General features: G+C 39.5%; 1 protein-coding gene across 1 annotated transcript; it reads right to left on the minus strand.

The window, feature by feature from the left end:
• Window positions 1-1108: 1108 nt before the first annotated feature.
• On the minus strand, window positions 1109-5429 carry LOC137959931 (linoleate 13S-lipoxygenase 3-1, chloroplastic-like). The gene is made up of 7 exons (XM_068807356.1): window positions 4968-5429; window positions 4207-4487; window positions 3675-3912; window positions 3204-3527; window positions 3026-3111; window positions 2823-2930; window positions 1109-2686 (listed from the first exon to the last, which is right to left on the minus strand). The coding sequence occupies exons 1-7, from the start codon at window positions 5335-5337 to the stop codon at window positions 1361-1363; spliced, it is 2733 nt and encodes a 910-aa protein (XP_068663457.1). The 5' UTR covers window positions 5338-5429; the 3' UTR covers window positions 1109-1360.
• Window positions 5430-13239: the final 7810 nt, after the last annotated feature.

Here is a 13239-nt window from a genome sequence, read left to right on the forward strand (position 1 = left end):
TTTCAATTTGAGTGTCACCTTTAGTACTCTATTCAAATATGTACTAATAGTCCAAATTGAGCATTTGAAACGTTCCATTGAAACTGGATACATTTAGCCCTGACCTATGGTAGCCATGAATATAACTTGTTCTTCAATTTTAATGCTCTTGGTGTCCACAAGAAGTCTCCTACTTCTTAATAAGTTATAGAGGTTGGTAAATACATACAGTCTTATCCTACACACACGTCTAAACAAATATTCTTTATGCTCCAACATGAAGCGTATATCTCCACCCAATATTTTTTTTTGAGGCGCAGATAGATATTCAAAATAAATTGATATTATAACTAGAGAAATTGCTATTGCTCCTAAAACAACAGCAACAATCTCTTTGGTAATGACCATAGTAATCTTGACACCAGTGTAACGATAAAGTATCAATACCAAACTATATAACAAACACATAAAAATTAAGAACTCATTGATGTCAACATGAAAATACATATACATAACTAAAAAATCATATATAACATTAAACTGGTCATTTTCATTGACAACAAGAGAAATCAAAACATAAAAATCAACTACAAAAGTCCATATTAAATTATTATAACACAAACGAATTAACATGATTTCTTCCTATTACATTCTCCAGTTATCTTCTTATTACATCCTCCTATTTTTTATTTCTTCAAAGAGAAACTTCAAAAACTCCTTCCTTTTTCCAATATCATATTGAACAAATAACACTTTCTTTTCATTTGTATCCAACAAAGGAGCATGGTGGCAAAAATTTGTGTCCTAAATCAAGAATTTCTTTAATTGTAACAATCCATTTATTTGCTTCAAAAATATTACAACTTCTGCTAATTTTTGAATTGTAACAAAAAGTTGTTCAATACAAGCCACTGTTGTTTTATCCCTAAACCCTAATGTTTACGCTTACTCAACATATTACAATTTTAGGCTTGAACTCGAGTTTGAGTTTGAAATACTTAAATCTAAACCTTAAACCCTAAAGCAAGTTCGAGGTGACTCGATGCCACCCCTGCTTCGAAGAGGTTCTAGCCAATGACAGCCCCATTTCTAAACCATGAAATTTCAATTGCATTAGGAAGAGCTTCAGGCAAAGCAACATTTGTTTTATACAATTAGATTCATATACATACTACAGTTCCCTTTTTTACATTCGCAGCTATTTTACTATGGTATTATGGTAGCATCTCGGTTGTCCTCAATTGATAACGTGTTTAGTGAGGGAACAGAAGACTCCCCAGGGCATAATCCCAGAAAAAACCGTGATGGTATCCCCCGTCTGAATTGATTCTGATGCTTTGCCTTCCATCGAAGAAGACGAAGCATCGTCCTTTCACTCAGATCAGATGGATACACTGTTTGGAACTCCTCTGCAAGTGACCCCGGGCTCGGAACTGGGCACCAGTAGCTCGTAGGGCAGTACTCCGGCGCCACATCTGTTTTTCAGCGTTGCGTCCTCGTTCCTCCTCTGGATTGCCTCTTCAATTCTCCTGACCTCCGCAGCGAATTCGTGGAAGGCCTCCACCACCCGGCCGTCTCCGGACCAAACAGAAGGCTGGTTTCTCTCCCCAAGGTACTCCTCGTCCGGCGAATGTGTCGAGAGTGTGTCCACCACCGCCATGAACTTGGTTGCCTGCAACAAGCTTGGCAACGCAGATAAGAAATACCTCTGCGGATCGCGGAGGAAGTTGAGGTACTCCGGGTCGCTCTCCTCCGGGATCAGCCGCCGCATCAGGGGAGGCCGGTTGGGCACGTATCCTCCGTAGGGGTATTGTCCGAAATTCAGCGCAGCGTGTTGGGCGGAGGCGAGCCAGATGAGCGTGGTGAGGACGGAGACGAGGTGGCCGGGTTCAGACAGCTGGGGCCACCAAGGGGCGTTGCTCTTGTCAGCGTGGCCTACCTCGACCGACTCCCGGTACCATGACTGGAGCTCGCCATCGAGCAGAACAGATTCCGGCGTTGGGTAGTACATACTGACATAGGTCTGGACCCAGTTCTCGAGGGCGGACCAGATGAGGAGACCGTCGGCGGCATAGGGATAGTCCTCGAGGAGAAGCTTTAAACCATGGGGTTGGGAAGGGTCTGCGATAGCCATGCCCCGGCGGATGAGATCAGCGGGGAGGCCCTCCATGTCGAATCGCCATTGGTTGCGGTAGGCCTCGGCGCTGATCTCCATGCAGTACTGGCCGGGGGTGAAACACGACTCGATGACTCCACCGGCGTTGATGAGACCCTGGCGGGCGAGAGCGTTGATCTCAAGAGTGTAGCGCATGTGGGGGTCGAGTAGCTTGAAGATGGGATGCATGGCACTCAGGTGACGGTGCGCGGAGATGATGAATGGCTCTATGCAGGCGTGGGTGCGGAGCCAGTGGTTGACCAGCTGGTGAACGCCGGCATCGTTGGAGCAGACGTGGGCCTTGGCCATCTGCCACATCCAGAAAGTGGTGGCGTCGGTCGGCGGGGTCAACACCCGCTTCGACGGGGATCCCGGCGACATATGAGGAAGGCTGAGCTCGATGGCAATGGGCTTCAGAGTACCCTGAGGGGTCAGGAAGAAAAAAGCGCGAGTCGCATACGCCTTTCGTCCATCCTGAGCGTTAATTCGATCTATGAAGGGTAAGTACACGTCGTGGTGATCCACAATGTACAGCTTGTTCTCCTCCAATGCCTGGCAAAGTTTTTAACCAGCAATCATCATAAGCTCAGAAAAGCACAAGCATCCGTCCCTCCCGCAGAAGATCGGCAGGCTGCAGGAAATATCAAAATTCTCTCGTTTATTCTGAAGGATGAGGGGCGATACCGACCTGTTCTACTGTCATCCCGTCGAGTTGAGCGGAGATGTGTTCTTCTCTGATTGCCGATGCCGGCGGCCCATAGATGGTTGAATCGAGACTGCTTACGGGTGGGAAAGACTGAGATAACAAAAAAGAAAATAGAGATTTTCATTTGGATCGATCAGACAAACGAGAATGAAAGGAAAAACTAATTAAATCGGCCATTGGCTTACTTCAAGCCTCTGGATGTTGACGGGATTTATTCCTGCCAAGGTTTGCCGAGCAAATTCGTCGTCACGAAGCCATGCGAATTTGTCCCCTGCGCATTATCGTCAAATTATAAATTAGCCAGACACCCCCAATCGTCATTTCAAATGAACATGCCCCGGAAGTCTGCAAGTGATTACTTACTGGAGACGATCTTCGGAGTGTCATATCTGAGGAGGCCCTCGCTGGATTCTTGGAACTTGGTAACCACCTTGGGCAAAGGGAGCTTCTTCTCGTGCAGCCCCAGCTTCAGTAAAAGGCCTTCTTTGTATAGACGGTCAATATCAGAGAAGCACTTAAAATTGTGATTCTCGGCAGAGATGGAAGCCATGAGAGACGGTATTAGATTGTGAAGCACTGCCTTCAGCCTCCCCGTCGAGAATGCCGTTTGTTTCGATTCCTCGAAGGCTTCATCTCGTGGCACATAAATTGGATGCGGCTTCTCCAATCTGCTCTCTGCTAGCTTGTCTGCAACACGGTGACAGAGGTAGGGTGGTTTGGTTATTTCAGTTTCCCTTCCAAATTCCCACTTCCAAGTTCTAGCTGGCCAACTCTATAACAGGTACACGATTTGGATAGCTTTTAGGATTTAGATCTATGGAAAAGAAAACTCACCAGTCCCTGCAGGAAGACGCCCGGTTCTGCATCGTCTCGGGTAAGGGATCTCTTTCCCTCCAACAGTAGGCCTTCTAAGTTCAATTCCTTTGTCGGGATTGCCCAAATCATTGTAGATATCGTAGTCATAAATTCTATCAGACAGCTTCCTCGTGCCAGCGCCGTCCCCTCTTAGATCTTTCAACTCTTTCTGCCGCAGCTCTTTCAGTCCTGCCGGAGTCTCCGACGGCAGATAGGGCTGCAAGACGAATAAAACAGCAGACTCGTTAAACTCCCCCCCCCCGTAACTTTAGACTTCGAATAAACGCGTCGATCAGATTAAAAGGCAACGAAAAGAAGGGTTTTTTGCCTAACGGCTGTGCGATCTGTCTACATCAGTGAAAGCAGAGTCTGAAAGCTATAGCAATTTAGGAGAAAATTTGTCCGAATTGGTTTGATCTTCAATGGAGACATAAAATCAGCTAACTTTTGTTGTATTAGCTGTGCTATGGCTCAGAGAAAGGGATACAGAGGCCGGAGGTGTCTAAATTACCTTATTGGTGAAGAAAATTCTGTTTCCCGGATGATCTTTGCTGGATTGAACCCAAGAATTGCATGTGAAATGAACTGGGCCGCAAGCAAATCCTTCAATAACTACACTCTCCAGGAAAAATTCTTTCTGGTGCTTATTGGTCACTGTGATCGCTCCTGGGATTCCGAAGCTTGAATCAACCACAAATTCTGCCGTATACATAACTCGTTCAGCTCGGATGTTTGTATTCTCCAACCAGCCCTTGAGTGCTGCACTTTTGCTCTTCTTTGGTTTATTTGTTCCTTGAAAACCAAAAGTGAATTTAATAAACTCACAAAAGAATAAGACTCTGTTTGGAACACAGAAACTGGAAAGAAAAGAAAAATGTTGGGATGCCATCGAAAATGAGAGAAAAAATGGAAGGAAATTGAAATCCAGCGTGGTCTAGACTTGAGCAGCGGAAGACCAATTCTTAATTTCTCATGAAGCAGAAGCACCCAGAGAGAAGAAATCACAGAACATGAACAGGTAGGACCGAAATGGCTTGTCCCACATAAAGTCGAAAGAACAAATGTCAAAGATGAAACGAAAGAGGATTTTGTGACTTGAAAAAGTGGATGGCGGAAGACAGACGGAACAAGTTATAAACCCAGAGGGTTATGGCAGTTTAGACGAAAGCACCACGCCGTCGAGAAGAATTACTGTACAAATCTGCACAATTTTTTTAAAATTCATGCAAACAAAAAGCAGAGAAGATAATCCTGAAGGGAGAATAAACTTACTGGAGTCAATTTCAGTACTAACAAGCTGCAACAGGACATTTCTCCCGATTTTGTCCGTCAAAGCATCCAAATGCTTCGCAAGAGTTTCTTTAATATCTTCCTTGATCTTCTTCCTGACGGTCACCACGGCTCCAACCTTGAATTTCACAGGCTTCTCAACGATGGGTTCCACAAGCTTTTCGCTAAGTGCCACCATAGGAATGGTAGATGCTTTCCTCAAATAGACCTTCGTTCGATTGTTTCCTAAAGCCGGGAAAACACACAGCTTCCGCCGTTGGTGATGGGGATAAAGCATAAAACTCGAAGATGGAATAAAACTAGATTTCTCAAGCAGAGAACAACCCATAATTTCTTTGGCTCTGGCCGTCATGATCGTCTCCCTATATCTGGGAAATTAAATCTTCGACGGGAAGCGGAGACAAACGGGAGAAGAAAGACAGATATTCTCTGTTTCAGGCTTATTTTTTCTTCGCTGTCTTAGGTGGAGCTGCTAGAACCGCTGTCTAAGCGTATTTATAGAAGGGTGAGCAGAGTTGAAAAAGACGACCTGGTGCTGCTTTTCCAGTTTCCAGTTTCCAGTTGCCACCGGCCTCACGTTTTTATTTTTGTTGTCGTTTCCTCCTGTGTATTATGTTTTTGGGTTTTGCACCTTTTATCAATGTGAAGGTCGTGCGTCCAATGAGGCAAAAGCCGCAGCTTTCCTTGCAGGCACACCACCACCGGTGGAGCTGAGCTTCTTAACCCTATCGGAAGCCGCACCAAATAGAAGATAGCCGACAGCAACTTTGAGTCAGTCGAGGCAGTGATCAATATAGCCGAGTCAATAGCCTGATTTAATCTGAGTCAAAAAAATGAGTCACACCAAGTCAAGAGACCCAGAGTCAAGACTGCAGTTTCCAATTCAAATTGTTCACCGTCGGTGATATCTCAGTTTGTGCTAATGATATGAATGCGATCAAGCGACGACTATTTTCAAGTTTGCCACTGTTGCCGGTGGTCTCCCCCTCATGAAAGGGCGCCCTATTTGTCAGATGGTTTGGTTTAGTCGGATCCAGATGGATCGAAGAGGACGTTCCCATTTTTAGAGTTTTACACCAAAAGTCCTCTGGACCCGACTACTGAATCCGGAAACCGAAACAAACAAGAAAATATCCGACCAGGTGAATGAACCAGGATCGCCTCGCGTGCTACATATGTGTTTTCCTCCTGGGTCCCACTCCACGGCTGCGGTCACAACGAGATCAACGTTTCGTATAGGGGACCAGCCCCACGCCCCTAGAGTTGAATATGGTGGTGCGCCCGCCACTGCCATCAGATTTAGGTGGTCCTCCAGCTTTTTTTCAATCCTAGTGGAATCTTATTTAATAAAATATTTTTTATTAAATAATTATTCGATAATATGTTTAATTTTATATAATATATAATAAATATATTTACTCAAAAAAAATATGTGCTTATAAATTAAATAAATTATCAAATATTATAGTTATTATTTTTTAAAAAATTTATGTTATTTAATTAAATATTTCTAGTATCTCATTCTATTTTATCCAAGGAAAATCAAGCTAATTGCCAACACGTGGAAGAAAATTGGAATTGTATAATTCCATAAAAAAAAAAGGAAAAAAACGTTTGTAGTCGACTTTTGAAAAAAACCAGAGTCTTGCACCAAACTTTTAAAGCAAGAGAGGTGAAGTTTCTCATGACAAATTCCTCCACATATGCCAGAAATAATGACCAATCTAGTTGGTGCTACAAAACAATGCAATTAAGGCCTTCTCAAAAGTTCTTCATTCTCTTTTCCTGTAGAAACAAGGATTGTACAATGATAAGATGGTTGCAATCTTTTGTTTTCTTAACTAGAGATCATGGTTTCTATGTTGACATAAGATGACTTATTCTTGGATTTTGGTCATAACAAAACTCAAGCTAAGTTTAGAAATTTACAATTCATAGCATGTCAGATATATTTCTTTTTAACTGACTTAATTACAAGGTCTATGAGAAAGAACTGGCAAATTTGAGACAAGACCTTGAGCTAGAATGAAGACTTAAGTTACAAATTAGAGAAACACCTTGGAGAATAATGAAGAATTGAAGACCTCGAGTTTAGGCAAATTAGAAAATCACAAAAACTCTAGCTATGTAAAGAAGATAGCTATTAATATTTTAAATAGGTATGAATTTGTTTTGGAACATAAGATATGCATACTCTTCTCAAAATCAGGTTTTCAAACTCATTCAAATGTTTTGGAACCTTTAATTCAAGTACTTTTGGCCTTAATCATACTTAGTGCTTAAATGTATACAAAGGATCTTGGACTTCTAAATTTTTTTCTGGGTATTGAGATCAAGTCATTGGGATAGTATTATCTTAGACAAAGTATGTTTTATATCTACTAGAGGACACCGGAAGGATGGAGTGTTGACTAGCAGACACTCCTATGGATGCCAATACAAAGATGGAAAAATATAAAGAGATTATGGCTCTCTTTGGCCACATGTAGTTCAATACACGATTTTTACATTAGTCAATCTCCCTAAGAGATCGTTGTTAGATTCTAGATCTAGCCATGATTTTCTATTAACAATTTCTAGATGAAACTTTCACAAATATATAAAAAATAGAAAAATTAAACCCTTATTTGGAGAGATGTTTCTCCTTCAAAGATTCAAGGTGCCTTCTCCTTTGTAGCACGTTGTGAAATGATCAAGGAGCTTGTACTATGATGCATACAAGGATGATTGAATGACATAGAAGGTTTTTCAAAGATAAGGCATTCTCCCTTTCTTTTTAAAGCACTTTTGAAGAGAATTTGTATGATAAAGATTTATGACTTGAAGATATACCAATAAATGCTCATTTTCTTTTACCCATGTTTTGGTGGGATATTTATAGCTTCCCTAACTCAAACTACACATTATTTGCCCGTTGGCAAAAATCAAACCATTGATTGATCAATTATTGGTAAGTGACTGATCGATCAATCGATCATAATAGTTACTTTTCTGTCAAACAATAACTTATTGATCGATGCACTGGTTGATCAATATGTTACCGTTGGTTCGAAAAAATTAAGTTGATCGATCATTACCAGTAGTTGATCAATCCATCGAGATTCCCTCTAGTTGTGGAATACAAGTATGATCGATCAATGTATTTTCATTAAATCGATCATGTTTGAAGTCCCTTAATGGCAAGTATCTGACTGATCGATCAATCAATGAGGGATGATCTGTCATGCTTTATAACATGAAATGGTCGTGTCATGGATGATCGATCAATCGACTATGGTTGATCGACCATGCTATATATTTCTAGCCTACACAGTTTTGGATGATCGATCACAGTCAGTGACTGATCGATCATTCCAATGCCAAATAACAATGTATCTATATATAAAGCATGAGAATTTCTTTCTAAGTGATTTAACATGTTTCTAAGTGATGTATATGATGATTCTAAACATGTCTGTACACAAATTATATCTTAAAGCTGTAATCTCATAAATACTTGAGGATTAGGAGTTAGAATAATCTATTACAAATATTGACTGAGTTTAAACTTATACCTTTGATGCTTGAACTCGAGTCTTCTCGTTGTCTTCTTCCTTGTGGGTGTTTCTTGTTGAATTTATGAAAAAGTGAAATATTTTATTGACATCAATAACTTGTTGTAATCAGAGTACATGAACCTCTATTTTATAGTAGAAGAGGATTTAGAGTCCTTATACAACTTATCATTCAATCCTAATTACATTACAACTTTAACTCTTCAATTTAAGTAAGTCTATCTAAACAACTAGAAGACTAAATTGAGTAGAACTAGGAGTCCTTCTTGATCTTCCAACTGATGTGATAAGGATGTCAGCTCATGGTAATCATTGTGGGTCCTACTTCTTATGGGTTTGGGCCCATCTTATGGGTCTTCCTTAGTCATGTGGCCCATCTTGTAATACTCTTGTATATGTGGGCCTTCTTTGGTCTTATGGGCTTGGGCTCATCTTCTAATACACTTCAATATGTGACTCTTCCTTGGTCATGTGGGCTTGGGCCCTGTCTTCCAACACTCTCCCTCAAGCTGGGGGTGAGAGAACAACATGAACTCCCAGCTTGCTGCAAATGATATATAGAATATATTTTTTTTTTATAAAATGTCTCATCTTCGAATATGCCTTCATCTTCCAACATTCCTCCTCATATTGTTGCGTCCTTCATTGAGGCCCTACGACATTATATAAGTGAGAGTAAAAATCACTCCTAGCCTGTAAGCCATTACTTCATAATCCAGTCATAATGCTGGATGTAGGGCACACTCCACTGCTATCGGTAGTGTGTCTATCGGCATTGCTCTGAAGTGTCCACCACCGTGTCCCTCCACAAGGCAACGACTCTCAAGTGGTAGGAGTCATAAAAGCCATTATAGGGGGGGATAACATAGATGTAATAATAATTTCCTCTGTCATGGTTTCCCAACCATGATATTTTTTGACAGGGCCTATCATTGTTTCCCAATCGTGAAATTTTTTGACAGGGTATCCTCTGTCATGGTTTCCCAACCGTGATATTTTTTGACGAGGTAAAATAAATGATGATATGAGGCCAAAGAGACATAATAGCAGCAATTGTATATAACACGACCATCGTCCAACACATATAACACGAAGCAAATAATAAACTTTGTAGAAGGACCCATGAAATAATCATAATCCAATATAAATATTTTTTCTTAGATGCACAAGCTTCATCTTTTGTACCCCCCTTTTCTTGAATATTTTGGTCACATAAACTTATTCACAACATATGAAATAAAATACCTCTTTCTTGTACTTCTTCTACTTCTCCCCCTCAAACTGGGAGGTAATGGCAGTGATCCAAGCTTGAACCAAATATCGTAGATGTAGAAATAAGCCCAAATAATAGAGATGTATAAATAAGCCCTCAAACCAGGGAGAAATGAAATATTTTTTTGATATATCAACTCAAACAGTGACGCAAAACAATCGGCTTAAATTCGAATTTTCAATGTAACAGAATACCTGCATGACCTTTGACTCTTCCAATGCGAATATATCTTTAAATATAGATCAGATTGACATTAAATTTTTTTCGTCTGAAACTAGACTTAAATACCTTTCATCCAAGTATAACATCTCTTCATAAAATATAATTACCAGAAGATAAATAATCTGATAGGTTTCGGTCTCAGTCATCTGGCCGAACTAAGTTTTGTTTATCCTATTTTTCTAGAACAACCATTGACTCTTCCAAGATCAATATCTCCTTATAAAAAATTCATACCGAGAATTGGTTGAATGGGTCTGAAAATAGACTTACATACCTTTCTCTTTATATATAATTATCCTTATAAAGTCTCTTTCTTGATAGTTTAAAATACCTCTGAAGTTGAGGCTTTCTGCTGCAGTTCGAACCTCTTTTTCAATCTGACCTTTGCTTTTTCAAATATCGATTTCTATTTGTACATAACTCAGATAAAAAATTGGTTGAATAAGTTAAATAATAGACTTACATATATTTCGTTTAATATATTTTTCTGCATATAAAGTCTAGTTCTTGATAGCAAAAAATACCTCGGAATCTGAAGATTGCTGCTGCTGCTCGAACTTCTTTCAATTTGACCTTCACTCATTCAAATATCGATAACTCTTTGTATATAACTCCGATTGGAACAAATCATTCTTTTTTGGAAAGTAGACTCAAATATCTTTCCGTCAATAGTAATATTAAAAACTCCGTATGGAGGTAAAAAAGGCAAAGGAATCTACGGGTGTAGGGACTGAAAAAAATAACTACGAACCTAGACCTAGGGTTTAGGGTTTAAAGAAAATGATCAAATTACCCCCGTGAGTTGACCAAGTCAACTCACAGAACCTGCTCTGATACCATGTTGAATTTATAAAAAAGTGAAATACTTCATTGACATCAATAACTTGTTGTAATCAAAGTATATGAACCTCTATTTTATAGTAGAGGAGGATGTAGAGTCCTCATACAACTTATCATTCAATCCTAATTACATTACAACTTTAACTCTTCAATTTAAGTAAGTCTATCTAAACAACTAGAAGACTAACTTGAGTAGAGATAGGAGTCTTTCTTGACCTTCCAACTGATGTGATAAGGATGTCAGCTCATGGTAATCATTGTGGGTCCTACTTCTTATGGGCTTGGGCCCATCTTGTGGGCCTTCTTTGGTCATGTGGTTCATCTTATAATACTCTTATATATGTGGGTCTTCCTTGGTCTTATGGGTTTGGGCCCATCTTCTAATACACTTCAATATGTGAGTCTTCCTTGGTCGTGTGGGCTTGGGCCCTGTCTTCCAACAATGTGGGGCCCTCCATGGTGCTTGAGCTGGTGGAACCCACCATGAGGACGTAGATCATCAAGAAGAATCCTAGAGGACTTGGGACACCAAGAAGAGTCCTCTCCCAAAGTAAGCTCGAGTATAGGAATCAAGAAGCACAAGCTAAGTTGATTTAGAAGACTTGAAGATCAAGTGGGGCCCACATGATCTCACGAGCTAGCACAACTATCAAGGTGCACTGGAGAATCATGGAGCCCCCACTAGGATAAGGCCACGAGCTGGCTTATCCCTTATATTCACGTGGATAATAAAGAACTCCTAGTTCTACACCAATTAGTCTTCTAGGAGTTCTAGTTTGAATAGACTTACTTATATTGAGACTTACTTATATTGAAGAGTTAGAGTTAGAATGTAATTAGGATTGAATGCCAACTTTTATGAGGACTCTACCTCCTCCTCTCCTATAAATAAAGAAGTTGTAATTCGGAATTAAACAAGTAACACATTCAATCCTGAGTTCGGTTCTCTATCTCCCTCTCCTTGCTTGGAGCAACTCATCCTTTCCCCTTTAATTTGTTTTGCTCTACCTGAGAGTTCTTCTCCCATTTTCTCTCTTTTTCTTTCTTCTTTATTTTGCTCGTGATTATGAAAAAGGGGGTCCTAAATTCAACATGGTATCAGAGCAACATATTTAGGATCCCTCGACAAAAGATAGCTCTAAAAAATTATGATCAACACCACTCAAAGAAGGCTCTTGTGAAGGAAGACTCACGGAGTTTTTCATATTGAAAATTATATATTGGAGGAAATATATTTGAGTTTACTTTCCAAAGAATAATTATATGTTCCAATCAGAATTATCTACAGAGAGATATCGATATTTGAATGAGCGAAGGTCAGATTGCAAAAAGGTTCGAGCAGCAGCAGCAATATTTAGATTCTGAGGTATTTTTTGCTATCAAGAACTAGACTTTATATAAAGAAATATATATAAAAATAAAGATATTTAAGTCTATTTTCTGACCTATTCAACCAATTCTCGGTATGATTTTTTTATAAGGTGATATTGATCTTGGAAGAGTCTATGGTCGTTCTGGAAAAATAGGAGAAATAGAACTTAGTTCAGCCAGATGATAGAGACCGAAACCTATCAGATTATTTATCTTCTCATAATTATATTTTATGAAGAGATGTTATACTTGGATGAAATTTATTTAAGTCTACTTTAAGAGGGAAAAAATTTCATGTCAATCTGATCTATATTGAAAGATATATTCGAATTGGAAGAATCAAAGGTCATGCTGGTATTCTATTGTATTGAAAAATCCGAATTTATGCCAATTGTTTTGCGACACCACAGAAATTTTTTCGTGGGATAAGATTTCCTTGATATTGAAGATTGTTATTGAGCCTCTTATGAGTGGTTTTCTGGAAAAAAAATATAATTAGCATTGATGCTATATTTACTTATACCGAGTTGATTGAGGAAGTGTTAGTTGGTGAAATTATTTGAATTTTTTTTTTAAAAAAAAGAAGAGTCTATCATGGCTGATGAGAATATGAGAAAAAGAAGAGGTTATAGTACTGGCCGAACGGATGATATTAAATATACTCATTGTAAATTTCAGGGCCACACTATAGACCAGTGTTGTTATAAGCCATGCACTTACTGCGATAGATATGGCCACAATAAAGAAATATGTTACAAAGCGAATGACAAGTCAGAATCGACAAGGGCTAATCAAGCCCTCATAAGTAATGCACAAGAAAACAATCCCCCAGCTGCACAAAAAAATATTACTGATGAAGAGTATGAATTATTTCAGAAGATAAAGGCCATGTTAGGGTTTACTCCTGGCCCCTCTGCCACTACTGCTTCACAGTTGAAACTGTATACCTTGAGTTGTTTTTCACTTCGTATATATGTGGAATTCTAAGCAAGCA

Source organism: Aristolochia californica, unplaced genomic scaffold (genome assembly GCF_029961685.1).
Source record: "Aristolochia californica isolate CCGP_79_NKW_82.1479 unplaced genomic scaffold, dmAriCali1.0.hap1 SCAF_3, whole genome shotgun sequence".
Taxonomy (NCBI): domain Eukaryota; kingdom Viridiplantae; phylum Streptophyta; class Magnoliopsida; order Piperales; family Aristolochiaceae; genus Aristolochia; species Aristolochia californica.